Consider the following 27,032-nt stretch of genomic DNA (forward strand, 5'->3'; position numbering starts at 1 on the left):
CACCCTCATCTCTGAGGTCACCTGTAGGGTGAGAAATCTATTTAGGAGCCCGATCCGTATGTGAGGTACCCGGTTAAAGGGGAACTGCTCTGTTCTGGTTGTGTTGTGAGGTGTTTCGCAAATAAAAGGCCACAGAGTCTGATGTAATTAGGTTGATATTTAATTACACGGAACCCAGGTTCTTATACAAGGCAGGAGATGGCAGCCAGCAGCTCCCCATGACCTTTCCAGCCTGGGTGACTGAGGCTGAGGAGATGGGGACACACGGGACACACGGGTGGGGTGGGGACTCTGGCACAGTGTGAGGGCAGCGGCCGCTGGGGATCTGCCCCCGAGGCTGGCCCAGGTCTGCCATCACTCCGTGAGGCAGAACTCTGACTCCTGCGGTCGCATGTTGGGTAACACATACAGAGCCACAGCCGCGATAGCCAAGAACACGATAGGCTTCCACATCCCAAACATGTTCTGTGGGGACCAAAGACAAATGGTGAGTGCCCAGCCTTCTGAACCCTTCCCTAAGCCAGAGGTTTCCCTGCCTACTGGCGCTGGAGAGACATCAGGAACCTCCTGGTCCGGGTCTCTCTCACTTCCTGGGTGACTGCTGAAGACAATGCAGTCCTAGTCCCGGCAGCACTAGGTATCTGGAACAACGCTATGTGTATCACCTGAGGTGACTCCGTGTATTCAGGCCCCACGGAATGAAGAGAATACCCGTTCGTGTGTGTAGAAGCCAGCTCAGGAGCCAGACTTCAAAGAGCATCCAGATGGTTGCGATGAGAAAGGATCAAGCGCCGTGGCAAGAAAAAGAGGGTAAACTGGGCCCTCTGGGGAAAGCGGAAGTGCCTCACTGGCTTTATACAGGAGAAATGAACTCGGTCAAAATGGTAAGACTGAGGGGAAATAAAGGGCGCACCGTGGAGTGCAGGCAAATATGAGGTTCAGAGGCAGCCCAGACCTTTTGTGGAGAATGCTGCTGGTTTGAGAAAACTCAAGGAAGCCAGTCACTGGCCCTGGGCGGCAAATGCCAGGGTCCTGAAAACATCCCCGGTCACCAGTGTGTTGACTGACTTCCCGAGCATGTGCCAGTGCACTGAGGCTTCCAGACTCCACTGACCATAGCAAATCCTGCTGGTTCGTGGGACAACAAAGAAGCATCATTTAGGGAACATGAAATCCTGGACAAGAAAATACATACTTAGGAAATAGTTTCTATTTTTGTTACCTTTTCTTACTGCATTACTTGAAAGACAGAATTTGGGTTTTGAGTCATAGCTATGGTGTAATAACAGAAGGATGATTTTAGGTAAGAACTGAGTATAGCCCATTGATCCTAAGAAAGCATTTGCTTAGAGAATAATGAATCTAAGAAGAGGATTTTAGGTCAACTATAAAGAGCAAGATCTCTCACATTTGTAGAAATAGTTACCAAAAAGAACAGAACAAATGAAATGGAAAGCGAAACAATGCTGGAAGCAGATACAGAGAGTAATTTATGTAAGAAAATAACTGGAGGGGCGCCTGGGTGGCTCAGTTGGTTAAGCATCCAACTTCAGCTCAGGTCATGATCTCACAGCTTGTGGGTTCGAGCCCTGCGTTGGGTTCTGTGCTGACAGGTCAGAGCCTAGAGCCTGCTTCAGATTCTCTCTCTGCCCTCCCTTGCTTGCTCTCTCTCTCTCTCAAAAACCAATAAACATTTAAAAAAATTAAAACAAAAAAAAAAAGAACTGGAAAGGAAGCTAGGAAAAATATGTACATGCTCAGATGCTTATATACTAATATATACTGCTAAAAATGTCAGTCGAGGGGTGCCCGGGGGGCTCAGTCAGGTAAGTGTCTGACTTCAGCTCAGGTCATGATCTCACAGCCCCACATCGGGCTCTCTGCTGTAAGCACAGAGCCTGATTCAGATGCTCTGTCCCTCTTTCTCTCTGCCCCTGCCCCACTTGCATGCTCTTTCTCTCAAAAATAAATAAAAACATTAAATACATACATATGTCAGTCTCATGTTCTTGAAGGAGGACATTTATGGAGCTGGACCTATAAATGTGAACTGGTACCCTTTATACCAGTCAGAGGCAAGTTCCAGACTGGCTGAGTGGAGGGCTGGTAAGTCACGTCAGGCTTTCCTTTCAGCCTGGGTTACTAAGTTGACAGATCAAAGAAATGGTTTTGGACTTTATTGAGACATCTGACAGATTTTCCATGATCTTGGGGAGAATAGGAGGAAATAAAAGTAGGGTGCTTGCACAGTTTGCTGTGTGACCATTTGTTAAGTGACCAAGGAGCTAGATAAAAGAGAGCCTGGAAAAGACAACACTCCGGAGGCTCGGCCCTCACTTTAATGTGTGCGAACATATGGAGGTGGGCTGGTCACCCCTGAGGAGGGTGTAGAGCTGGCAGGGAAATGGGTAATTTGAAACCACAGGGTCAAGATTAAAAAAAGAAAAAACAGGGGCACCTGGGTGGCTGAGTTGGTTAAACATCCGACTCTTGATTTTGGCTCAGGTCATGATCTCAACGTCGTGAGATCGAGTTCTGAGCTGGGCATAGAGCCTGCTTAAGATTCTCTCTCTCCCTCTCCCTCTGCCTCTTTCCTGCTCGTGCATGTGCTCACATGTTCTCTCTCTCTCTCTCTCTCAAAACCAACCAACCAAACAAACAATAAACTTCACAGATTACATCAATGGACTATACCTAATAGGGATGAATAAAAAGTTCTGCCTCAGATCCAAAAAACCAACTGCAGGTAGAGGATGGGGGGAGGATGCTTAGCACATGCAACATGCAAAGGAGCTCTGTAAACAATACATGCAGGAAGTTAACAAGGTTTGATTCTAGTTGTCAAGAGGGCTAATGCGATTGGAAGCTGTGTGAAGACAAGCGTGGGGTCTTCCTAATTACATGGAAGCAACCAAGGAAAACTGGTCAAAATAAGGAGAGATGGTTAAGGGGGAAGCAGGACTGGAATTCTATCTGTTGCTAATATCAGTCTTTAGAATCCACCTCACAGCTCGGTGGCTGTATTACTTGGCCTCTCTATGCCTTAGTTGTATTACATATAAAATAGTAAAAGCTGCCTCATTGGGTTGTTGCAAAGATTAAATGAGTTAATATACATAAGGTAATTAGAACAGTGCCTGGCACAGAGCATGTATTATGTTAAGTGTATTTCTTTTTAAATTATCTCTGTGGTGTTTTATCATTTATGAAACACTTTCATAAACATGAACTCAGGTGATTTTCACATTAGGAAGGCAGAGATTTTACTGTCCTTTGCTTTTATTTGAAGAAATTAACACTCTGATTATGCATTTTGCCTACTGGGACTAAGCGGTACGAGGCAGGGACAGACTTGGCCAGGTTCTCTGACCACCTGTCAGCCACGTTCCTACAGTACTACACTCAGCTCCTGGACGGGGAGCTGCAGAGTGAGGCACAGCCAGGCTCCCCAGAGCACCCTGACCCTGGACTTCCTTCCTCTCATTCTGCTTGGGCCTGGCTGAGGTGGAGAAAGGTTACGGTTGAGTGCTTTGGGTCTCCTCCCCTAGGGACTGAGAAATCTGGATGTGGACAGAGGGAGAACAGGCACAGGGAGAGACCCTGTCACTAAAGGAGTTAATAACTGGAGTGCCTTAAAGATGAGGAAGGAGAAAGGAAAAAGAGGGAAAAATCTGAGGGGAAAAGGAAGAAGGAAAGTGCTACCAACATAAGCTTCAGCTGCCACCCTAACCTGTGCATTAAGCCAGCTCCACTCCATTTGCAGGGGTGAGAAGGGAAGGGGAGGTGTGGTGGAGGTGGGGGGGAGCAGGAGAAAGGAGCCAGAACGGACCAGGAGAGAACAACTGATGGGTTCTGAAGACAGGTGGAACCCTAGGGCTCTACCTTGGGCCCCAAGACCACAGTCTGCCTCCTAAATTTGGTATCCTGTTGACAGACCAGATTACATGGACCGCAGCCAAGTGGAAGGTGCCCAGAATATGTCAGCCTTGGTGCTCTGAGAATCCTCGCACCTCATTCTTTTCACCAGTACCACTTTCTCTCCAGAAAGCCTGGCTTGGGAAGCCAATTACAATAGAACCTGGCCCCCAAAATGGATAAAGAGAGAACTATAAAACATTTCCTGGCGTTCTTGTTCTGATTTTTCTGAAGACCAGAAGTCCCAAAGCAGAGAACTTCTCAGCAGAAAGCACATAATATGGCGGGGGTTCTGTTCTACTTTCACCATGTTTGAAGGACAAACTGAGGCTGCCCTCCTCCAAATGCCCCTGAGAGGGGGTTTAGGATTAGGGTCGGGGTTGGTCACAGCTCTCCAGAACTCCTCTCTCACTCAATGGGGGAGGCAGCGATTCCTTACTTTGCCGTCCTGGGTGGCGACAGCAGTCGAGAGCTTGGCTCTGGGGCTAAACAAAGACAAAGAGCACCCAGGCCAGCCTTGCAGGCAGACATCAGCTCATCAGAAGTGGTCAGGCATTTCTGAAAGTGGCAACAGTGCTGGGATCATCCAGAGTTTTCCCAGCCAGAAAACAGAAACTCAAGCCATGTCAGCGATATGCATTCCCACTCGCTGTGTGTTAGGAAGACGTGCTCAGGGATGCTACGGGCTTTGCAGTAGCCCAAGGAGAAGCCAGGGCGAAAACTCAGCCCTGAGTAATCTGTTGTCAGAGGACTAAAGCAAGAAGCAAGCAAGCGAGAGAAAAAGGAAAGAGGAGAGGCCAGGGCAACCTGCACCCCCCCTCTACCCCTCAGGAGGAGAGGACTCGATACCAGTACCTGCGTTAGGACGACGTCTCGGCCCACCAGCACCAGAGCAAAGCCGATATGACCACCAGGCCTACGAGAGGCAAGGAGAAGATGGGGGGCTCGGGGGCAGGGGATGGCTGCGACATATCAAATGAGAAGGAAGCACGAGGAGAGGCCAGGAGATGAGGGGTGGTATAAAAAGACATAAACATATGAATCCAATGGATAATGAGGATGAGAAAACAAAGGGAAAAGAGAAAGAGATCAAGAGGTTAAACAGGTAGCGAGGGCAGCCGCATCTCCTCTCTGCGCCCGGGCCTGGTTCTTCCCACTGGCGGCCTGCGGAAGATGCAAACCTGAACGGGTTAAGCAGCTGCTTAGGTCTGAATCAGGTGGTGGGTCGTTTCCTGGCTTGTCATACCCCTCTCACATCTTGTCAAGCAGGGGTTATCTGCACTAGACCTTTCTTGCAGGTCAGTAACTCTGGAAAAGTGAAGCTCCGAGGGTAAAGCTGGGCTCTCCAGATGAGGAGGATGCACACTTCTAGGTCACTCAGGGAAGAGCCAGTCTCCTGCCAGGCCACCTGTCCCTTTGTGAGGCCACATGTTCTGGCTGCTCTCCACCGAGTCTCGGTGTTCTGGGCTCTGATCCCTGTGACCCCCTAGGAGTCTAATGCCGTTGTTGTGAGACAAAATGCACTAAACCAGGCTAACAGTGGAGAAGTGCTAGTTCTTTGACTGCAACAATCTTCCAGAGAGAAAGTGAATTTGCAGGTAGTATCACACATGCCATCAGATCTGCCTGCAAAAGATGCAGGACCTAGGAGGCAAAGGGACACCTCCATATGTAGCCAACGAGGAATGTGCTCGACTTCAAAGTACAAGAATCCGTTTTGACATTTAGAGATGTGGCACCGAAGACAAGGAAATCTAGAAGGTTCTGACCCATCGTGTGGTGGAATACGATGAATTCAAAGAAACAGAACACTGGGGAAGAGGATGCGGCTGCTCCTACTTTTTACATCCTAAGTAATGGTTCTCTGACACAAGGTCAACAGAGAGCTGCACGCTGGGTTGTGAGCCAGTGCTGACAACTGCTGAGCTACCAGAAAATTCCAGGTAGCCTTAGAGCTGACTGGGATGTCCCACCACAAGAGACTTATTTTCTTCCCCTGTGTTTAGAGAGATGGAAAGAGCCTGTAGTGCAAACCAAGGACTTATTCAGGAAGTACTCACTCTTCAAGGAATCAGAGCCCCCAGTTAACCTCAACCAGGGCAGGAGTTCAGCTGGTACATTCCTGTACAGATGTACCGTAGTTAAAACACAGAAACACTTTTGTACAATTGGTAAATCACCCAGGAAACTCCCATCCCAACTTCTCAAGATCTAGCAAATAATTTGGTTAGGGCTCTGGCTGCCCTTCCTCAGACTGGTCAACGCCCCTGCCGTACAGACTGAAATATTCTACTTCTGACCACCCCCAGCTCCCCACCTCATGCCCCTGTGATATACGGAGCCCGCAAGCAACACCAGCCTCCCCACATCCCTAACAGCAACAACAGAGGTCAACCTCATAGGGCACCCTGGGGAAGCAGGACAGAGCGACTTGCCCAGGCTGACAAACAGCCTTTAGATCTCACACCATCCGCGTTCTCAGCGCAGCGCTAGATGAAGGGTGAAGAACCCTCCTGATGTAAGGAACAAGCACTACCACATAGATGAAAGGAGGTCAGACTGCAATGAGCCCACCCTGGTTTCCAGAAAAGGGATCTTTGAGACCCAGGTCCACAGCAGATCGGTCTAAGCCTGCCATCTCCCACGGAGAGACCGTCTCCGCCACTCCCGGCTCATCTCCACTGTCCCTGAGCGCCACGCCTCAGGGCTTGCCGGCTTCTCCTCCTGCAGGAGTCCATCCTCGGGCACCTGAGCCCGACAGCCCACTTCCCACCTGATCCAGTCTTGGACTGCGGTTACCTTTTTGTTTTCAGAAAGCTTGAGGGGGCTGTTTTCCTCTGAAGCTTCAGGGCAAGCGTCGTCACTCTGATCTTTGTTGTCTTCTTCCTTGCCCCCCTGCTCTTGGGACTCTTCATAAGCCCCCTCTTTATCTTCCGGGGACTTCACCTCGGCAGGGTCTGATGCCTGAGAAGCTACTTCCTCCCAGGACTCCTGCTTCGTTTCCTCTTTGGTTTCCTTCTTTCCCTCCTCCATTTCCTCTTTTGTTAGATCATATAAATCCGTGTGGTTGGCCTTGTAGTAGAGCACCACCTCCAGACTCTGCAGGGTGGAGGCAGGGCAGGATGGGGGCTGCGGTTACCTGTGAAGATGACTCCCTTCACGACAAAGCTGGACTATCTCAAGAGCACCCTGCTTCCCAGCATGTCACGGTGCGTGAGCAGCCCCACGTTCTGGTACCAGGTCTCTCCCTGCGCGTAGTGTGGAGGGCAGTCATGCCCAGCCTCGGGCCCCACACAGCCGTCTGGCCACTGGCCATCGGCCATCTCAGACAGCTACCACAGCTACATTCTTGAGCTCTGTCCCTCAACTGCTACTTCCTACCCCCGCAGGGCAACTGTGACTCCTATTTTACCCAATCCTCTCTCACTTATTTCCAACTGCTCTGAATAAATTCCTCTCTCTTCATCCATTTGGTCCCTCTCTTGGGCACATAACCCAGGAAGAAAAGGGGCCCCAGAAGATTGGGCTGAGCTCGTTGGAGCAGTCGTCCAACCCAGGGGCGATGGGCCTTGGGGGCTGTGCCTCCAGGTCGAAGTGGTCTGTATTCCACTCCCCTTAAAAAACTTCACCGGAAAAGGGAGTACCCAACTGCTACCAAGAGGGAACTACTCTTAACACGTCAGAGAGACCAGCAGCTTCTCTACAAATACCTCACCTGGTCGAAACGATGGTGCAGATGATTTTTCTTCCCAAGGTCTCCCCTGCCTTTCCGCTTATCTGGGCACTAGGGTTATCACTCACCTTCTCGTCCTCACAGTTGTACTCAGAGCCGTCCAGGCTTGGTTTGGTCACCTTTTTATTTTTAACCCCGTTGGCATTTTTGTTCATATTCTTATTGCCGTTTTTCCCCTTGGTTTCTGTGGCGACAGAGGACCTCTCCTTGAGCTGGCGCAGCTCCTCCTGGCAGCACTGCAGCTGTCCCTCCAGCTGCTCCTGCACGGCCAGAAGCCGCCCCTGCTCGTCCATGCTGGCCTGATACTGCAGCTGCAGCTCCCGCAGCTTGGCCTGCAGCTCTTTGATCTGTTGGTGGTGGAGCGCCAGTCACCCCCAGCACCACCCCCTCGGCCAGCCTGTCACCTTCACAGGTAACCTCAGCCCCCATCCTGCCGAGACATTCCCCTGCTGAGGCCCTCGGGGGGAAGTAGGCGAGAGAGGGAACATCAACCTGCGGAAGGCGAGCCTCTAAAGCGGTTCCGCAAATAGTTTCTCTCTAACCTGAGGCCCCTGCTGATTTACCTCTAACATCTTCAAAAAAGGAGGATTTAAATTATGTTTTTACTGTGACCTCTCCGGGGAATAGCTAGAGGGCTACCCCTTCTGAACCCCAGGACTTTATTACAGACACCTGCTTCACCCAAGCAAGTTCTCGAATAGGTACAACTGCCTAAGACACCGTGTTCTTGTCCACTCCACAGAGTGTACCTGGGCTCCAGTGCCTCGCCCTGGAAACAGAGGCACATTCCAATCCTGCTCCCTAACCTCTGGTTTCATCTTTCCCGACTTCTGGCATCACAGGCTCCTTGGTAGGTAGCGATACTAAGCAACCTAGGCCCACATGCTGATTGCTCTCTAGACTCTCCCACGCATATACAGTGAGCCCTGCTGGACTGCGGACTGCTCTAGGACAGAAATGATGCCTTCTGTCCCATTCCTCATGGATGCAGGGCACCTTTCTGCATTATAAGAGATCCAAGGCCTCTTTTGGCATTATAAGAGATCCAAGAGGAGGCAAGTCTCTGCCCTTGAGGTGCTCACAGTCTAGTTGAAGACACAAGACCAAGACACCCAAAAATAACTCAAGGTGAAAAAATATACAACTCTATAGAAGTGCTCTGGGACACGGCAAAGGAGAAGAGTGGTAAAAGGAAAAAGAGAAAAGTTATTCTGAGAGTCCTGGTGAGTAAATCTCAGGACAGTGAGCACCTGAGGAATGTCCGCCAGTGACGCAGCAGACTGCCCAGCCTCCTGGGATTCAGCCCCTGCTCCGTTCCTGGCAGCGAGAGCAAGCAGTGAGCTCCTGGCCCTCTTTCCTCAGCCTCTCCAAAATGGCCAGGACCTAGGACCTCCTCTGGCTCTAGGGGCTCCTAGAAGAAACCTTGCCTCCCAGACAGCCGTTACCTCGTTCCTGTCATTTGAGGAGGCAACAGGCTTCTCGCGGCTTTCCAGGCACTCCTTGAATTCCTTTTCACAGGCATCCAGCTCTTCCTTCAGCTCCTTCTGCCGTTCCAGCAGCTTTTTCATTCGCTCTTGCAGCTGGTCGTGTTCCTCCTGGCTGAGCTGGTACATGGCCTGCACTCCCTGCAGCTTGATCAACACCTTGGCCACCATGTCCTCACAGCGCTGCGGAGGGTGGGGGAGTAACGTCTGCACCCTGAGAAGCACCTGCCCTCCGCCCGCTCTCTTTGCTAGGCCTTTTCGTGGGTACAGAATAATGGCCACAAGGATCTGAAACTGCCCTGGGGCGAATTCTGTACTTCTTCCCACGAAGCAGCAGCACTGTGATGGCAGCATCTCCATATCAGACACATGGAGCGCCTCATTCATTTCCAGTGAGTTACCCAGCTCACCTCCGACCCCGCTGCCCACCTCACTTCTTGCACCTTTCCCTGATGGACTTCTCTCTGAATAGGACAAGAGCCTTCTGTCCCTGTGAGACCTCTCATCTGGCTACTTTTACCTCTACATCTTCAGGCTCAGCAGGTTCATCCTCAATGCTGCTGACGTAACTCTTGTAACAGGTGTCAGAGCTACTGCTGCTACCGTAACTCTTCTTATAGGTGACGTTGCTGCTGCTGCTGCTGCTGCTGCTGCTGTAATTCCTATCACAGGTCTTGTGGGTACTGGTGCTGCTGTCGTAGCTCTTGAGAAAGCTCTCATCACTGGCCTGGGTGCTACCGTAACTCTTGTGATAGCTCTCGCTGTCATCAACGCTGCTACCGTAGCTCTTACGATCGTACTCGGTGCTGGCGGCCATGCCGCCGTAGGTCTTCTGGTAGGACTCAAGGCTCCTGTTTACGGAAGGGGACTGGACTTGGAGCAGCTGCATCTCTTCCAGGCAGAGCTGCAAGTCGGCCTGCAGCCTCTTCCGCTCCTCGAGGAGCCTGCCCTGCTCCTGCTGCAGTAGCTCCTGCTCGGTCTGAGTGCTCTCGTACAGCCCCTGCAGAGCCTGTATCTGGGCGATGATCATCTTGGACTGCCAGGAGTGGGCGGGGGGAGACATTGTCATTACTCTAGACACTGCCACGCTTCTAGCTGCGCCCCTCCTGGGGCAGACATCTGACAGCACACTTCAGAGGCCTGCACACCCACACTCCAGTCACCACAGCCTAGGTCTTCAACAGCCCCCAGCTACTGGCATGTGTCGGTTTCTTGCTCACTGGGGGGAAATCCCCCCAGGGCGGCTACTCTGTGATTTCTGGGCTCCTGTTTCTGCTGGTTTCTAAACTCTGGTTTAGAAACTGTCCTGGCAGCAGGGCTGAGTGGGTAGCAGGAACACTCTGGCTCCCTCCCCTCCCCTCTTCTCAGTCAGGATATACCCATTATCCTGATCTTGGGGCTCAGTCTCCTCCCCTGCCCCCAAGTCTAAAATCAGCCCTGGCCTTGAATTGAGCCTACAAAGAATTCCTCCCTCAGCAGATGGGGACCTGGAATTAAGGTCTCACTACAAGGCCCTGCACCTCCTGCCCCAATTCTGAATCTGGCCTCTGGGCATGTTTCCCAGGCCCTCTGGGCCTGGCTTCTTGGCTGCTGATGCCCAGGATGAGATCTGATCAGTTAAGGAAATATTTTATACCTGGTTCCTGGTCTCTGTGTTACCCAGGCTGAAATCTGATGCCCCTTGAATCTGACCAAATCTCAGCTTGGACTCTGCAATTCCCTTGTTCTCCCTATCGAGGCTAATATTTGAATGAACAGATCTAGCCTAGATTGAAACTGTCCCCCTGCTCTTCCTTGCCCACCCTGAGACCTCAGACCAAATGCATCCCATAATCCTGAACAGACTTATGTGGAACTCTCCACCAGCATGACCTCAGAGGCGTGATCCCTTCCCGGTGCTTGAGATGCATGGATTCTTTGGTCCAACCCCCCTCGACGTGGCTCTTATTGCTACCAAAGTTTTCATGAAGACAGTGTGGTCAGTAGCAAGAATGCCACATGTTAGGAATTCTTCCCTTGGGAATGAATGGTCCCAGATCTGTCTCATGCAGAATACCAACATAGGTTTTGGTCACTGAAAAGTGGCACTGGTCAATTATCAGCCGGCTTATAACAAAAGGATGACATGCTTAGAGTCAGTCTCAAAGAATCCAGACAAATACTAAGCTGATATTATAAATCTGGAAAATGGTATGCTGGAGGGGCCGCATCAAATTATCAGACGCTTAGATTCCCAGGTCACCTGGTTCTCAGTGTTGACAGCGCTTCGATTAGGCACGTATCTGATTGAGGTCCTCAGGCCGTAGCTAAAGCCACATCTTAATGAGCCCGTGGGTGGTCATGGCTGAAGAAGGACAGAGCCTCAGTCTCATTCTTACTTCTGGCCAGACAGGCCTTCCTAACTCTGACCCTTCCACGGAACCCTCTTCCCTACCATGCTATCGTCCCCAGAACTGTCCCCCTGCCTCTTGTTCTGGTTACCTTGTTAGGACCACACTTGGAGGACTTAGACAATTTGGAATCATCGGGATTCTTGAAGACTTCCTGGAAACGAGCCTCTTTGAAAAGATGTAGCTCTTCGTGCAGGTCTGACTGTTCTCTGAGCACACATTCTTGATTCTGTACCAGTTTTTTCTGCTCTTCCTGCATGCCTTGGTAGAGCAGCTGTAGTTCACACAGGTCTTGTAACTTTGTAAGCAGCTCCTGACTCTGTGAGGTGGTGGGAAGGAAGCGGGCAGGAACTGTGGAGGCCACCTGGGAAGACCCGTGCCTCCTTCCTGCTGGGCACCCCTCCCTTGGGAGTCTCTGAGTGGTCTCTTAACGGCCATCTGGGACGGGGTCAGGGTGGGGGAGTGGCTTTTCTATGGAGACCTGCTGGCTGACTAGTCACGATCTCACAAGTCTGCAGGTATTCTGCAGTTTACAGAGCGCACTCGGAGTAAGTTTTCTCCAGATGGACTAAAACTCTAAATAGAAAGCCGGACAGGTTTCAGGGCACAACGCGTATTTTAAGCTTTAAAACCCTAATCGGCTAGAGTGAACTTTCTGGCTCGAAGAGATCGGTGACCAAGTAAGGAGTGGCTGATTCAGAAAAGGTTCAGTCCCCACCCTGTTCTTTTTCCCAAGTACTGTCGCACCTGGGAAGCTTCTCAAAGCAGCCTCTCCATAGTCAGCAGCCGTCCCCTGGCTGGGGTTACCTTACGGAAGAGACCAGCTCTGGGGAACGGGAGCGGGAGCCTGTGCAGCTCTTCTTGCAGCCGGCCCTGCTCCTCCTGCATCCTCCTCTGATCCTCCAGGAGCTCGCACTGCTCCATCTGCAGCTGCCCCAACTCCTTCTGGCTGGCCTTGTACTGTTCCTGCAATTCTGTCAGTCTGGATAGCACTGTGTCACACTGTGGGTGGGGCGGGTGTGGACGGTGGTTATTCGGACGTATTTCTCGGCACTGTGCCTAGCAGAGCCCTTCCGTGCTCTCCTGCCTCTTGTGGCTCGCCAGGGGCTCCCTCCCCATGCGGTCCCCTCGGACTGACCGTCCCAAGCCACGTGGCACCCATACGGGTTTAGACACCGAACGGGAAGCCCCAGCGGGCCGCTCAGAAGCGTTTGGCTGTGCTGTAAATTCTGTCTCCCGGTCCCCAAGAGTCCTGTGAGGGGAGGGTTAAAGCCGCCCCTCCCTTCCCATTTCCCCACCTTCCTTTCCTTTGGCCCTTCCCTTCGGTGCACACTGTTCTCCCGCCCTGCTGGGAGTTCTAGTTCCCGTCACTGTCACTATCCCCGGTTGGTTTTATACCTAATTATACTTCTTACCAATAAAAACTTCACCCTATCTGTCCCCATTCTGTTTTCATAATCAGCTTTTTAAATCTTTAGAAAAATACGAGCGACTGCTGAATTTGGGTTGAGAAGACTAAATTATCCCATGATTCCAAAAACCCAAACCTTCTAATACCACACTCATCTCATTGCTGTTTCAGGACAAGAGGAAAAGCTGCCTCTGTGTCAGCGTGCTCCTCCCTCCCCACAGTCTCAGTCTCTTCTACTAGGAGAGGAGGGAATGAGCAAGTCATGGACAAGCTGGGCCTCTAGACTGAGTAGGAATGGAAGAAGGAAATGTGAGCCTGGGCGCAGAAAGGCAGGCAGACTGCTGGAGTGGCCCACATAGCCTCCCCATTCTGTGTCTTCTGAGGCCTTTCTCTGGGGACACGGCCTGCTGCTGGCAGAGGAAAGAGCCACCGAGTCATCGGGCACAAGGTGACCTGCTCCACCAGCTTTGGAGAATCTTGTGCCTTTTCTCCATCACGTTTTAACACCTTCCATTTCCTATCAGTGATCAGGAGCTGAAAGTGCTCAACACAGGGTAACTGAGAATGACCCGCATTTTACACACTATGGAAAAAGAAAAAATGAGTAAAGAAGGCCTTATTTATCACTACCATGATTTATTACTAAAGGAGGTGAGAAAAGAGCAGTATTCTGTTCAATTTAAAGAGAGTGAAACTCAAGCTTAGAGAACTTCACTATTCTGAAGTCACAGCATAAACCCTGGGAGAACCTAGGTCCTTCTAATACCCAATCAGCACTCGGGGCACAAGACCGTGTCATCTGACAAGAACATCTGCCATCTGCCTGAGAAAACTGGACCTTCCCTTTCTAGGTCCGGTGATAAAAGTTGTGTGGAGGGGCTTTTGTGCATGTTCTTCTCCACAAATGATAAGATAATATATCACTACAGTTTGAAGAACAAGGTATAAATGTCTACACACATGGAATCAAGTGCAAAACCTTCAGGTGTTCAGACCGGATCCAGCTATACTGCTCCGACTAAGCTGTGGCTTGGACTCAAAGTCAAGATCAAGGCAAACTGTTTAAAAGTTACCAGCATGAGACTCTGCCTCTGTTTCCTGCCTTGCATGCTCAGCTGTGACTGGACCGGGAGCTCAGCAAGCCCCTTGGTTGGATGACTTCACTTCTGCTCTTACACCTCCTTTCTCCAGAGGAAGTACCCAGGAGAGCTCACCTCTCTTAATCACAATTACCTTATTAGCACATTTCCCCTCGTCCTCTGGGATGGGCTTGGTGGTCTTGAGCTCCTCCAGCTCCTGCTGGCAGAGCAGGAGGTCCTGCTCGAGCTGATCATACATGTGCTTCTGCCGCTCCAGCTCCTCCTTGCTGGACTGGTACAGCCGCTTCATCTCCTGAAGCTGGGTGTGCATCTCTGCGTTCTGGGGTAGGGGAGGCAGGCCCCGCCATCATCCCAGAAGCCCCTGCAGCTGCACTCTCTCCTCTCAGACAGGGACGAAGGGATCCTACCCGGCCCCTTCCAGTCCCAATTTCATCCCAATAGGTGCTACCCGAGATGGACCAGACCCTAATGGGCTCCACACAGAGACCTTCTAGGGCTTCCTTTTGGGGGAGGTGGGGAAAGAAAGAGGGCTTCCTTTTAATAGGCTGATTTTCTGATTTAAAAACAAAGGAAGCTGGGGCACCTGGCTGGCTTAGTTGGTTAAACGTCCGACCCTTGATTTAGGCTCAGGTCATGAGCTCACAGGTCTCTCATCTTTCCTTCTCTCTCTGCCCCTCCCCCAGTCGTGCTCTCTCTCTCTCTCTCAAAATAAATAAACTTTAAAAGAAAAAAAAAAAGGAAGCTGAAAGCACCATGACCTTCTGAGATTACCTTTCTACTAAGCACCTCGTCCCCGCCCCCCCCCCCACAACCCCTCCAATGGCTGTACCACAGAACTCCTACCATGCCCCCTCCTCCTCGGTAGTATCGCTCTCACAGAAGACTCCACCTGGCTACATTCTCCCTCACCTGGAGTTTCTTTTACCTTCTCACTGCTCTCCTGGAAGGAGGCCACGACGTCCTTGAGGCGCTGCACCTCCGCCTCATGGTACCGCAGGTCCCCACACAGTTGTCGCTGTACGTCCAGCAGCTTATCCTTCTCGCACGTGATGTGCTGGTACTGGAGCTGCAGCTTCTGTAGCCGGCACATTAACTCCTGCGGGGGAGGGGGCTTTGGGCAGCACCTCTGGGATCCTCAACCCGCTCGTTCTGCCAGAGTCCCTCTAGGCACGGACGGTCTAAGCCCCGACTTGTCCCCGCCCCCTGCTGTCCTCTCATCTAGCGCAGTACTCGAGGGCGGCCGCAGGGTCACCGGGCGCTGCACAGGTGGCAGCGGCACTTACCGTGACTCTCTGCTCTGGTCCACCTGCCCCAAAACCTCTTAGCACCTAAGTCGCCCCTCACCTCCTTTTGTTGTTACCTTCTCACTCGGGCTTTCTACGGCTGTGGATTTCATGACTTTGAGCTGCCGGAGCTCAGTCTGAAGCTGTAGCTGTGCCTTCAAGAGCTCGTTCTGCTCGTCCTGGCTCGCATCATACTTTTGCTGAAGGGCACAGAGTCTGGTCTTCAGCTCCTCGTTCTGTGGTGGGAGGATGTGGGTAGCACAGTTACTCTCGAGAAACAGCAGACCCCTCTACAGACCAGTTGGGTTCCTTTCCAGACGCAGACACCTTGACGAGCTCCCACGGGTCTACGGTTTGGTTTCTTCTCTGAGGCAGACACTCGGCGATGACTGCCATTTCTGTAATGCGATGCCAATGCTACGTGACTTCTCCAACCGGTCTCCAGCAGACCGTACCCTTGATCGCAGGGCAAGAGGCAGCAGAGCACAGCCGTGCTCTGCGTTCATCCTTCCCTGATGCAGCAACTCCACGTAGGCCCTTCTGCCCTCCCCAAATGCCCTTCCCCCAGCCGTGTTTACCTGGGCGGCATTGTGGGAAGTCTGAAACCGAAGCACCTCATTCTGTGCACACTTGAGCTCCCTCTGCAGCCGCTTCTGCTCCTCCTCACTGGTCCGGCGATGATGCTGTAGTTCTTGCAACTCGCAACACAATTCCTTACACTGGGCAGGACATGGAACGGAAGGGCTGATTGAGTATAGGTTCCACAGGCACTTTAAGAAGAGGCTTAGAAGAATATGGTATTCTTTTCACTGAAATATTTACATCAGGCAAGGCAGCGAGATGCCAGAGCACCACCGCCTGCCATAGCACATGCCTCCTCTGTCAGCCCTATGCCTAAGGAGAGGTCTCTGCCACAGGCCAGGAGAGGGTAAAAGAGGCAGAAAGGCGCCTGTCCCCCTACCTTGTTCTGCATGTCATGCATCTGCTCTTCAGCTCCCAGAAGCTGTTGTCGCAACAACTGGGTTTCAGGGTCAGGTTCTAGAAAATCCATTTCTGAAGTCTGAGACTCTGCTGACATCGTATTCTTTACCACTTGGGACTCCAGCCACTTTTCTGTTGCTCTTCGTGTCCTGTAATCCAGAACCCCAGAGCCATGTTTGGGAAAGTGTTCTGTCTGGCATCGCCTGCCGGGTGTGCTCGGTCCTGATGTCTTTATTTTAGGCAAAAGATGGTAAGAGCCCTCTCTTGTGATTTCTCTCCCAAATGGACGTGCTGAGCAGGTGAAGAAAAAGTCCTAGCACCTCAATCAAGGCATGTTTGGCTCTGGGAGACCTAAGAGTTCTAGTCCAGTTGGGCTCAAGGCCGGGCCTCGTGTCAGGCCCGCTCCAATCTGGAGGCCCTACACCATTAGACGCAGACCACAAAGGAATCATTTCTGATCTACTCCAGGGAGAGCAAACCAGACCCCAATTCCCAGAATGAAAGAAAACTCAATTTTAGGACTTGAGTGCTGAGACAGTTGGATCCCCATGCCTGCTTCTAGGCAGCATCCATACCCTTTGGACACCGTGGAAAGGACCAGCTCTCTAGGAGCAGAGGGACATTCATTAGCCTGGCATCTGCCTTCACCGACTCTATGCAGGCAAAAGCCCAAAGCAGGGTCCTACGGAGCCCCAGCAGCCTGCTGGCTGTACCTCTCACTCTCCAGATCAGCGAGCTGCCCCGTGAGGCTGCTGTTGCTCTCCTGCAGGGCCCGGTACTCCTCGTTCAGGAAGCGGTAGCGTTCCCGCAGTTGCTGCAACTCTTCTGCAGAAGACAAATGGAGAAATGGAGAGATGTGAGATCCTAGGGGGAAAGCGCAGATGATCAGCCCCCAATTTTCCTGCCTCGAAATCTGACAGCTTCTCTTTTTCTAAAGACAGAAGAGACACCACATGCAGCGGCTTAGAAGACAGGGCCCTGAAAATTCCACATTGCTTTGTGTCTTTGTCCTCTTGCAGGGAGCTGCCCTTCTTTGCACCTTCCCAGATCTGCCCTGTGTGTCCATCTTCAAAACCCCAACCAAGGTAGTCTTGACATTTCAGGAGCTCATGAAGGTTTTAATTGAGTTCCTGGATCACCGGATTTCAAGTTTCCATCAAACTGTTTATGATTACCTTCCTATTACTCTTTTCGTACAAAAGCTGAGGGACGTGAACTGCCAGATGTCACACTGCCAGTCCTGGCCTTTCAGAGACAGCCCAGGCATCTTGAACATTCTTTTACTTACTTCACCACCATACTAAATACACTGGACTGCATGCAATCAAGAATTCTTTCTAATGATCTTTTATCTGCTGACAGAAGAGCCCATCCCAACCAGACCCACATATCTTCCTCAATCATCATCTGGTTGAAATGTCACAGGACATGTCCCTAAGTACCAGGAACCAATACTTTCTAAAGTTACAATTATACAAACACCTCTGTTTCGTTTTTTCGTGATTTAAGAATTATTTCTCTTATGGGGTGCCTGGGTGGCTTAGTTGGTTGAGTATCCAGCTTTTGGTTTTGGCCCAGGTTATGATCTCATGGTTCGTGAGTTCGAGCCCTGCATCGGGCTCCGCACCGACAGTGTGAAGCCTGCTTGGGATTCTCTCTCTGACCCTCCCATGCTTGCTCTCTCTCTTTCTCTCAAAATAAACTTAAAAAAAAATTTCTTTCGGGGGTACGCCTGGGTGGCTCAGTCGGTTAAGCGTCTGACTTAGGCTCAGGTCATGATCTCATGGTTTGTGAGTTCAAGTCCTGCAATGGGCTCTGTGCTGACAGCTCAACGCTTGGAGCCTGCTTTGGATTTTGTGTCTCCCTCTCTCTCTGTTCCTCCCCCACTCACGCTCGGACTCTCTCTCTCTCTCTCTCTCTCAAAAAAAGACATTAAAAAAAAGTTAAATTTTTTTAATTCAAAAAATTAAAAAAAAAAAAAGAATTACTTCTCTTAGAATACCAACTCCCCCGATATTTAAAGAATATTAACTTGCTCTATTAGAACACAGGCCTATCTTACCTATGTAAGATTCAACACCTTGAAATTCACTTCTAATGTCCCCTCTTTGTTCCAATCAAAACTCCTTAGAATACTGCAGATTACCACAGAAGGAAGGAAACTAATCTTTAATACAAGGCAACCACGTGCTAGGCATTAGACTTGATGGCTTCAGCCTCAGATTCAGCTACTGTATGAGTACTTCAACATACAAGGCATTTCATTTAATCCCAAAAATAGCACTATAAGGTTTTCTTTCTCTTTTTTTAAAGTTTTTTTTTGAGAGTGTGCATGTGCGCATGAAAACACACACACACACACACACACACACACACACACACACACACGTACGTGGGGGAGGGGCAGCGAGAGGGAGAGAGAGAATCCCAGGCAGGCTCTACACTGTGCAGAGCCCAATGCGGGGCTTGAACTCACAAACTGAGACCACGACCTCAGTTGAAGTTGGACGCCTAGCCAACTGAGCCGCCCAGGCACCCCTAAATAAACTTTTAATTTTACAATAGCTTTAGATTTACAGAAAAATTGCAAAGATAGTGTGAAATTCCCTGGGAGAGTTCTCACCTCATTTCCCCTAACATTAACATCTTACCACAGTACATGTGTCACAACTAAGGCATCAACAGATTTCTCTCCATTTGTTCTAAGGTCCTTTCCCTGTGCCAGGATCCCCTATGGCTGTAAAGTTTTATTACCCAACATTTTTATAGACACAGAAACTAGGGTTCAGAGAGGTAATAACCAAGCCAAGTTCATCCCGCTAATTAGCAGAACTGAGATTCTGAATTCAGCTCTGTTTAACTTTGACCCAAGCTTTCCCACTGTGCTGGCCGCCCTCTCCTGGCACCACCAGTCCAAAGGCTCTTCTGAGAAGCTTGTTACAGCTGGGAAAATTTGCAGTTCTTTGACTCCTTGCTGATTGCCTCTGCTTGACCTGGCCGAATACAGGGCCTCCCATTATACCCAGATCATAAATCTAGCCTCAGAATAAAGGCAAACTCTCTGATGTCATGAATCCTAGCAACTAGCTGGGAGACTCATTGTCTGAAAGCAGAGCTCTAAGCTTTTTAGTACCTCATGTATTACTGGAAATAACCTCTTTTCCTCTCCAGCTGTCTTGGGCTCTGATTTGTTGTCCCCTAAAGCTTCTACATTGGACAGGGCTAAAAGAGCCTAAAATTAGCAACCTAGGACCTGGGAGCAGGACTGGAGGCCCCCCATAAAGCAGTCCAGGCAATCATCATGATGCCAGAGCAGCAAGAAGTTTCCCAAGATGACAGGCCCCTCATCCTCCCATCCTGGAACTGGAAACTTTCTCAGGAAGGGCCTTCCCACAGTCAAATCAACAAACGTCCAATGTCTCTCTGAAGAAGAATTCTCAGGGTACATCTCCATAGTGCTATTTCTTATACCACCACTGACTGGTTGTGTGACATCTGGGTAAGTTTTTCTCCCTTATAGTTCTCCCTTTCTCCCTTAAATTCATCCTGGAGGTTTTTTCTAGAGGTTCCCAATTCATGGTCTAAGACTACCTTCCACCATCTTCTTGCATATAACTCTCTCTGCTTGACTTTACTGACAGACCAGGAAGAGGGTTTGGCCTCTCATACCTTGCATCTCAGAGAAATCTGAGACACTTAAACTATTGGATGGTTCAGAGCTCTTCATTTCCATTTCTGCACGGAGGGAGGTGATCTCCATTTCATACTCTCCCCGAATGCGCTCCATGTCATCGAGTTCATTCTGCATCCGGCAGAGATCCTCCTGCAGGGATGCTATGTCACTCTCGTGTTCAGTCGCGGAATCCTCTGCTGCTTGCCGCAGATTCCGGATCTCCGCCTGGGCTATGTGCAACTCCTGTTCTATTTCCTTAAGTTCACTTTCTTTCTCACGCTCTAACAGGGAAATCTCCTCTCGTAGAGACCGCAGCTCACCTGCAAAGTCCAAAGGTTGGGACGGTCAAGAGGAGAAGTAAACTCATCTATCGTGTTCTAGAGGCAGAAAGTAAAAGGCAGACTTATTTATTATCTGGAAACTACTTTCAACCTACTCTCTAGCACATTAGAGAAGTATAGCTTCATCTGATATGGAATAAAGGGAATACCTAAGAAGAGTGAATGTAGTAAGTAAGGTGCAGTAGAAAGGGAGATTTTGAGGCCTGGCACCAAAGCAACACCTTAGGCTACTGCAAACAAAAAGTATTAGGTGCGTCTACATCGAAGACCAAAACTAATCGACAGTATTTTACTGATGCACCTCGTCTTTCCAAAAATTCCCTGTCTAAAAAAATGTACACAGACTATTCTCATCTATTCAGTCTGGAACCTTAGACATTACAGAGCCTCCGAGCTCGCATGAACTGCCTGTGGGAAGTACTGGCCCCCTAATAATGTACAGAGTTCACAGCTGAAATTAAAATGCAGGCTCATCACATGATAACCAAATATGGCTATGACCTTCACTTCCCACTACATCCTTGATGTTAGGGTTCAAATTTCCCTTAGGTTCCCCTCTGGGGTCTGGTCCTAAAACGAACAAACAAACAAACAAAAAAACCCGCTTTCTCAGATTCACTGGAGAATGGAGAAAGGTCTCCCTCAGCCACGAAAGCTCGCAATTTGGAGCATAAAGGGACAGGGCCTGTCCACCGTGGAGGGGCAGGGTTTGCAAGCCCGAGGGGGAGGAGCTTATCCAAAAGCTGGGCGGGGCGGACCCTGGCTGGGAGTTGGAAGGGCCACACCCTGTTTCAGGAGAGGTAGCGCCCCGTTGCCAGGGGGCGTGGGACCTTCGGGGCAAAGCCGAGAGTCTGGGAACCGGGCTGCGGGGCAAAAAAGTGGGTTCCTACTCACTGGTTATGGCCTCCATCTTGTCGGCTCCCCCGCAAGAGGTCTCTCTGGGGGGCCTCCCGCCGCCGGCCGGTCCCGGCCCCCGCGGGGCTGTGACGGCCGGAACGGCCTCTCGATACCAGCTACCTCTGAGGCCGCGCGCGCCCCCTCTTGGCGGAAACGGGCACCGCGCGTGCGCAAGGACGGCCTTTATTTCCTGCGGGGGGGGGGGGGGCGGCGGCGGGGAGTTGAGCGTCTTCTTCAGACCCGTAGCCCCTAGCTTGCTGGCACGTGATCCATTGCCCAGTTGGCAACACCCTAATGAGTGAGGAGTCGCTACAGAACTCGTTTCCCCAAGTAGTTGCCTACCTGCATCTCTACTGACTTCCCTATTTGCAAGGAAGTATGTCCCTTCTCCAAGCAAAGGCCTCTTTCTGCTCTACTGGATCGTTTCCTTCATGATGCAAACATAATCTAGTGTGTGTCCTATCTCAAACAAACAAACCAGACTCTCCCTTGACTTTATTTCCTCTTCCCTTATTTCTTTGCTTCCCTTCAGAGCATGACCACTGTAACTATCCACACTCTCTGTCTCTACTTCACCTCCCCTTTCCTCTTTAATCCCAATCCAATCAGGCTCAGTCCTCACTGAAATATCTCAGAGCCCTCCATCTTGCCAAATCCAATGGCCATCTTATTTGATTTAGCAACTTTTGACACAGTTAATTATTATCTCTTTGAAGCACTTTCTGCTCTTGGTGTCCAGGACATGAAACGCTTCTGTAGTTCCTCCTACCTCAGTCATTTTTGTTCATATCTCCTCTACTGGACCTTTAAATACTGGACTATCCTTGGGACTGGGCCTTTTCCTCTTCTTTCTATATCTCTCCATATGACGTCATAGTGATGTCTCAGGGACTCAAATGCCATATATACGCTAATGACTCCCAAATTTATATCTCCAGCCTTGATTTCCCTCCTGGTTCTAGATTTCATATATCCAAGTGCCTTCTTAACATATTTATTTAGATATCAATAGCCATTTCAAACTCAACACACAAAAACATGTCTTAAATGTTTCCCCTAGCCCTCAAACTTGTTCTTTGCCAAGTCTTCCCCACCCCAATAAATGATAGCACTGTCCAACCAGTTTCTTAAGGCAAAGTCATCTTTTGTGTCTCTCCGATTCCCAACCCCATCCCCATGCCCTACCCCATTCAATTCATCAGAAGTCCTGAGGGCTCCACCTTCAATATAAGACTCTGCCATGTCTTTTTACTATATAGTACTTAGAATGAAAGCCAAACCTCTCAGATGGACTCCAAGGCCCTTTGTAATCTGGCCTCAGCCTGCCTCTCAGAACTGTCTCTTACCAGGGTCCTGCACATGCAGTCTGCTTCAGCCATAGTGACTTTTGTTCTGTCCTTCAAACACGTGACGCTCATTCCTACCCTTGAGCTTTTGCAGTTGCTATTCCTTCTGCCTGGTATGCTCTTCCCTCAGATCTTTCTCATTATTTGGGTCATAGCTCAAATGTCATCTTCTCAAAGAGGCCTTTTCTAACTGCCCAATCAAAAATCAATCCCCCAGGGTGCCTGGGTAGCTCAGTCGGTTGAGCGCCCTACTCTTGATTTTGACTCAGGTCACGATCCCTGGGTCGTGTGATTGAGCCCCTCGTCGGGCTCCACATTGATCAGGTAGCTTAAGATTCTCTCTCTCTCTCCCTCTGCCCGTCTCGCCTGCTTGCATTCTCTCTTTCTTTCTCTCTCAAATAAAAAATAATAAAGTAAAATAGAATAAATTCCCAACTCACCCCATCTCTCTATATCATATTGTTTTTAACTTTTTTTTTGTTTGTTTTTATTTATTTTGAGAGAGAGAGAGAGAGAGAGAGCAATCGGAGGAAGGGCAGAGAGATGGAGAGAGAGAATCCCAAGCAGGCTCTGTGCCACCAGCATGGAGCCCAATGGGGGGCTCGAACCGAGGCAAACCATGAGACCATGACCTGAGCAGAAATCAAGAGAGTTGGACACAACTGACTGAGCCACCCAGCTGCCCCTCTATATCATATTGTTATATTATCTTCCTAGCATTTATTGCTACCTGAACTTATATTATTTATTTTCTGCTTCTCCCCCATTAGAATGCACTCTTCATTAGGGCAGGGATCTGGTCTGTCTTGTCCATAGCTTGCCCTCCAAGTATATAGGCACTCAGTAAATGAATGATAAACAGATAAAATAGCCTCATTTTACTGATAAGGAACTGAGTCTCAGAAAGATAAATGTGATTTGCCAAAGATCCCAAAGCTTGTTACATGGCAGAACTGGACCCAAGAATCTAGGTTTTCTGAGACCAGTGTTCACATGCTTTTCCCCGTGCAACCCATCTCCTGCCATTTCTCTCCTTTACCTTCTCCCCATTCATTGTCCACTTCCCTGCATCTACCTTGGCTTGTATCTTTCCCTTCTCTTTTCCTCCCCTTCCTCCACCTTTGCTTGCTGCTCTTCAGGCCTGCTTTCCGGCCTTCCTTTTTTCTCCATTTATATTTTTCTTTTGGTTTGATTTCAGTTCTCCCTGGAGAGTCCCTGCTGTTTTCTAGGGCAGCTCCCCTAAACCTTCTGGAAGCCCACAGAAGTAACAAAAGCTCCTGCTTTATTTGGTGGTGCAGTGGAATGTGGGACACCTGCCTTGCTGCTTCCCAGAGACAAAGCGATGTGGGCGTTAGAAGAAAGGGATTTAGGGCCCCAAGCTCTGGTCCTGGGAAGCAAGAGAAACCTTCTCATCCGCTTCCCTTAAAAGATGCAGCATCCCTTCCAGTCACTTCTCATTGGCTCACCGCGCTTCCCATGGTGTCCCTGGAGGGACAGGGAAAAGCAGACTGTTTGGAATTCAGCCCTGATTACCTACCCCCAGACCTGGAGAGCAAAGGAAAAGGGATACAGGTGTGATGGGAGGAGTCTGGAGGAGAGAAAAGGGAGAGTGTTAGCCAGAGAGAGAAGATGTGAAGTGGGAGGGCAAGAAAGGGCAGAGAAGGGCAGAAGAGCCAGGCAGAGATGCAAAGAACATCAATTAGGTAAAGAAAAGAATGGACAGAGAGGAGGAAAAGGTGAGCATAGTAAGGGGAAATGAGGAAGAAGTACTGAATTAGTTTATATTTGTCTGCTAATGCTTCAGCCAACCGCTCAGGTGGATGGCCGCCTCCCCTCCAGTCCAAGTGCTGGGAATTACCTTGGAGCTGCTGGATCTGCTTGGTGAACACCTCTGCCTGCTGGGCACTGGCCAGCCGTTCATCCTCCAGGAGCCCTGCAGGGAGAGGGGGAGCAGACGTGATCCTGGGATCCGGCGAGCCCAGGCCCTCTGGCCCCATCCCGGACACTCACCCTGCAGCTCCAAGGAGTCATCCTCGTGCTGCCCTGCCAGTTCCCGGGTCTCCTCCAGCTCTGCCACCAACTGTAGCACCTGAGCCCTCAGCTCCTCCAGCTCCGTCTCTGTGAGGCTCAGTCCCCGGTGCTTGCTGGCAGACAAGGAGCCCACACTGCCACCTTTCTGCGCCTGCTCTTCCTCTTCTTCCACCCCTTCTTCCTCCTCTTCCTCTTCCTCTTCCTCCTCATAGAGAGCTGGGAGCAACACTTCCCCTAGGAGAGAAACCCATCCCCCCAGGGGGTCAGAGTCAGCTTCCTTTCCAGAGTCTTTTGAAGGCTCTCAAGCTCATTGTCCCAGGGCAGCGATGGTATCATAGTGCCACCTGCTGTCCCCCAAGGAGCTCCTGGGCTCGACCTGCACTCGTGATGAGTCCTCAGGTGCAAGGGTCAAATTTGGAGGTAGCTCATCTCCCTCCCAGGCCCTTTCGGGACCAATATCATACCAGGTGGCCTCCTATTACTGTCTTTGGGCAAACTGAGCAGCTGGGTGCTGGCAGCCATGTGAGCTTGTACAAGGACACCTGCTTCTTCCAGACCTGGTGGTCTCTGTGGGACAAGTACTCAAGAAAGGATTCAGGGCGCCTGGGTGGCTCAGGGGGTTAAGCATCCAGCCCTTGGTTTTGGCTCAGATCGTGATCTCACAACTCGTGAGTTCGAGCTCCGCACTGGGCTCTGTGCTGACAGCACGGAACCTGCTTAGGATTCTCTGCCTCCCTCTCTCTCTGCCCCTCCTCCCCACCCACCCCCCACCCCCGCCGCCTCTCAAAAATAAATAAATAAACATTTTAAAAAAAGAAGAAGAAAAGATTCAGACACTGGGTGTGTCTTTAGGCCACATGGGGCAAGAGTTACAGTTTGGGGGGTTTGTCCGGTTAAAAAAGTATCCAGGTGGCTTGGGAGAAACTAGCCTTTCCATAGTAAGAAAGTGTTGCTCTCAGTAGGCAGAGAAAGAAAACATCTGGATGAAATGATTCTAAATGTTTTACTGGACAAACCCCGGGGCCCCTTCAAACGTATTCTATCATAAAGCCTTTTTGAAAGTTTCCGCAAGGTCCACCTTCCTTATCTCTGCTGAGTGTCAGGAGGCCTCCCCCCTCCCCAGGTGCTGTAAGTGCCCTCCTCTCCTGCTGACCATAGGGCAGTTTTCAGGGGAAGTCTGAGGTTGGGCTTGTGTGGAAAAGAAAGCCTGCCATTTTAATGAGCCAAGAAACTGGGGTGTACTGGTCCACAGCCTCTGGTTGGCGAGTACCCCCTCTTTTGCTGCAATGCAGTTCCTTGAAATAGCAAAATTTTGTCTGGATTCTGATTATTTGCTTTGTTTTAAAATTCTGAATCCCTGGCCTTACTTACAACAGCAGCCTAAGGTTCATCTGGAACCCCTTGCATCATCTGTCACCTTTCGGGGAGCAGGGTTGCCCACACAGTGTGCGTAGGGGCCTGGGGACACTTCACAGGAAGTCCTGGAAAATGGAACAGCATCCTTCCAGGGGCCTGGAACTGCCAAGTCACATGGGTGCAGTGGTGATATGTGAGTGTTGGGAGGTTGGCCCTCTCACCTGCCCCCTTCCAGGCAATTCTTTCAGGCGGTAAGGGATGCTAGAGAACCAAAGCCACAGGCTGACATTCAAAGTGAGTGGTGATGGCACCAGAAAGACAATGCTGACTTCACAGGCTCACTTCCTTGTTTTTCAAAAATAGGAGACAGCTTGGGATCTGGGTCGGGTGGCAGTGAGAACAAACCCCCTGCTGAAAGGCTACTTCAAAGCTGCCCAATGAGGCCTCTTTCTCTGTCTGGCAGCTCCCCATCCCCCACCCCCGGGAGGAAACAACCTGGTTAGCCGGTGATTAGGGCCCCAAAGGGAATGCACCCAGAGCCTCCCCTCAAAGCCTGACCCCAGGAGGGGTCAAACTCAGCCCTGAAGGGTAGAGGGGGCTCAGGTGAGCAGGAGGAAGGGCTCTGTCCTGGCTCAGAGTTCTGGGGGCCAGATGGGGGAAGGAGGAGGGAAGGGAAATTGGCTGAGGCGAGAGAAAGAACGCTTTTTGGGAAAACTCACCCTCCATAGCTTGCATCCCCCGCCGCTCCAGGGACCCCCAGCGTTGGCCTTTCTTCCTCTCACAACCCTCAGACACCTCATAGGAGCCTAAAGTGGTCACTGTGGGTCCTGTAGGCAGGGAGAGAGGAGGTACTGTGGGAATGTAGGGGGGCTGGGACTGGGGTGCAGGGCAGAGAGATGGGGACGTGCCTTCCAGCCCTCTGGAGCCCTGGAGTTCTAAATCCCGGTGGAAGTGTTTGGCTCACTTGGCCTAGGCTGCGACTCCCCTCCCTCAGCCACCCCTCGAGCTGGGCCTACGGGGACCCCGCCCTGCGCTGCCCAACCCCCTCAGCACCCCCTTTCCAGGCTCCTCTCCCTGCACAGACAGAAAGG

The 27,032-nt window shown here is 50.6% G+C and overlaps 1 protein-coding gene across 9 annotated transcripts; it reads right to left on the reverse strand.

The window, feature by feature from the left end:
* Positions 1–137: 137 nt before the first annotated feature.
* CCDC136 (coiled-coil domain containing 136) lies at positions 138–26,804 on the reverse strand. 9 transcript variants are annotated; one of them, XM_040472023.1, is made up of 18 exons: positions 26,661–26,796; positions 24,565–24,819; positions 24,413–24,487; positions 19,967–20,290; positions 17,011–17,122; positions 16,278–16,446; positions 15,895–16,035; positions 15,394–15,552; positions 14,959–15,129; positions 14,167–14,352; positions 12,330–12,524; positions 11,614–11,841; positions 9,653–10,168; positions 9,094–9,315; positions 7,717–7,995; positions 6,715–7,014; positions 4,771–4,877; positions 352–465 (listed from the first exon to the last, which is right to left on the reverse strand). In XM_040472023.1, the coding sequence occupies exons 1-17, from the start codon at positions 26,674–26,676 to the stop codon at positions 4,776–4,778; spliced, it is 3,450 nt and encodes a 1,149-aa protein (XP_040327957.1). In that variant the 5' UTR covers positions 26,677–26,796; the 3' UTR covers positions 352–465; positions 4,771–4,775. The 9 variants fall into 9 exon arrangements, with proteins under 9 accessions (XP_040327961.1, XP_040327955.1, XP_040327957.1 ...); XM_040472022.1 differs by lacking the exon at positions 26,661–26,796 and adding an exon at positions 25,050–25,122; XM_040472027.1 differs by lacking the exon at positions 4,771–4,877 and having other exon boundaries at positions 138–465; positions 26,661–26,804.
* Positions 26,805–27,032: the final 228 nt, after the last annotated feature.

Source organism: Herpailurus yagouaroundi, unplaced genomic scaffold (genome assembly GCF_014898765.1).
Source record: "Herpailurus yagouaroundi ecotype Mexico unplaced genomic scaffold, PumYag 100, whole genome shotgun sequence".
NCBI lineage: Eukaryota > Metazoa > Chordata > Mammalia > Carnivora > Felidae > Herpailurus > Herpailurus yagouaroundi.

Bases quoted from the DNA above. Each gene is read 5' to 3' on its own strand.
- CCDC136 (XM_040472020.1), bottom strand. From the start codon at position 25,107: ATGGCTGCCAGCACCCAGCTGCTCAGTTTGCCCAAAGACAGTAATAGG. The intron at 16,036-16,277 runs GTAGGGGGACAG...TGTCCTGCCCAG, and splicing joins TGCATGACATGCAGAACAAG to TGTAAGGAATTGTGTTGCGA. The intron at 9,316-9,652 runs GTAAAAGTAGCC...CACCCTCCGCAG, and splicing joins CTGAGCCTGAAGATGTAGAG to CGCTGTGAGGACATGGTGGC.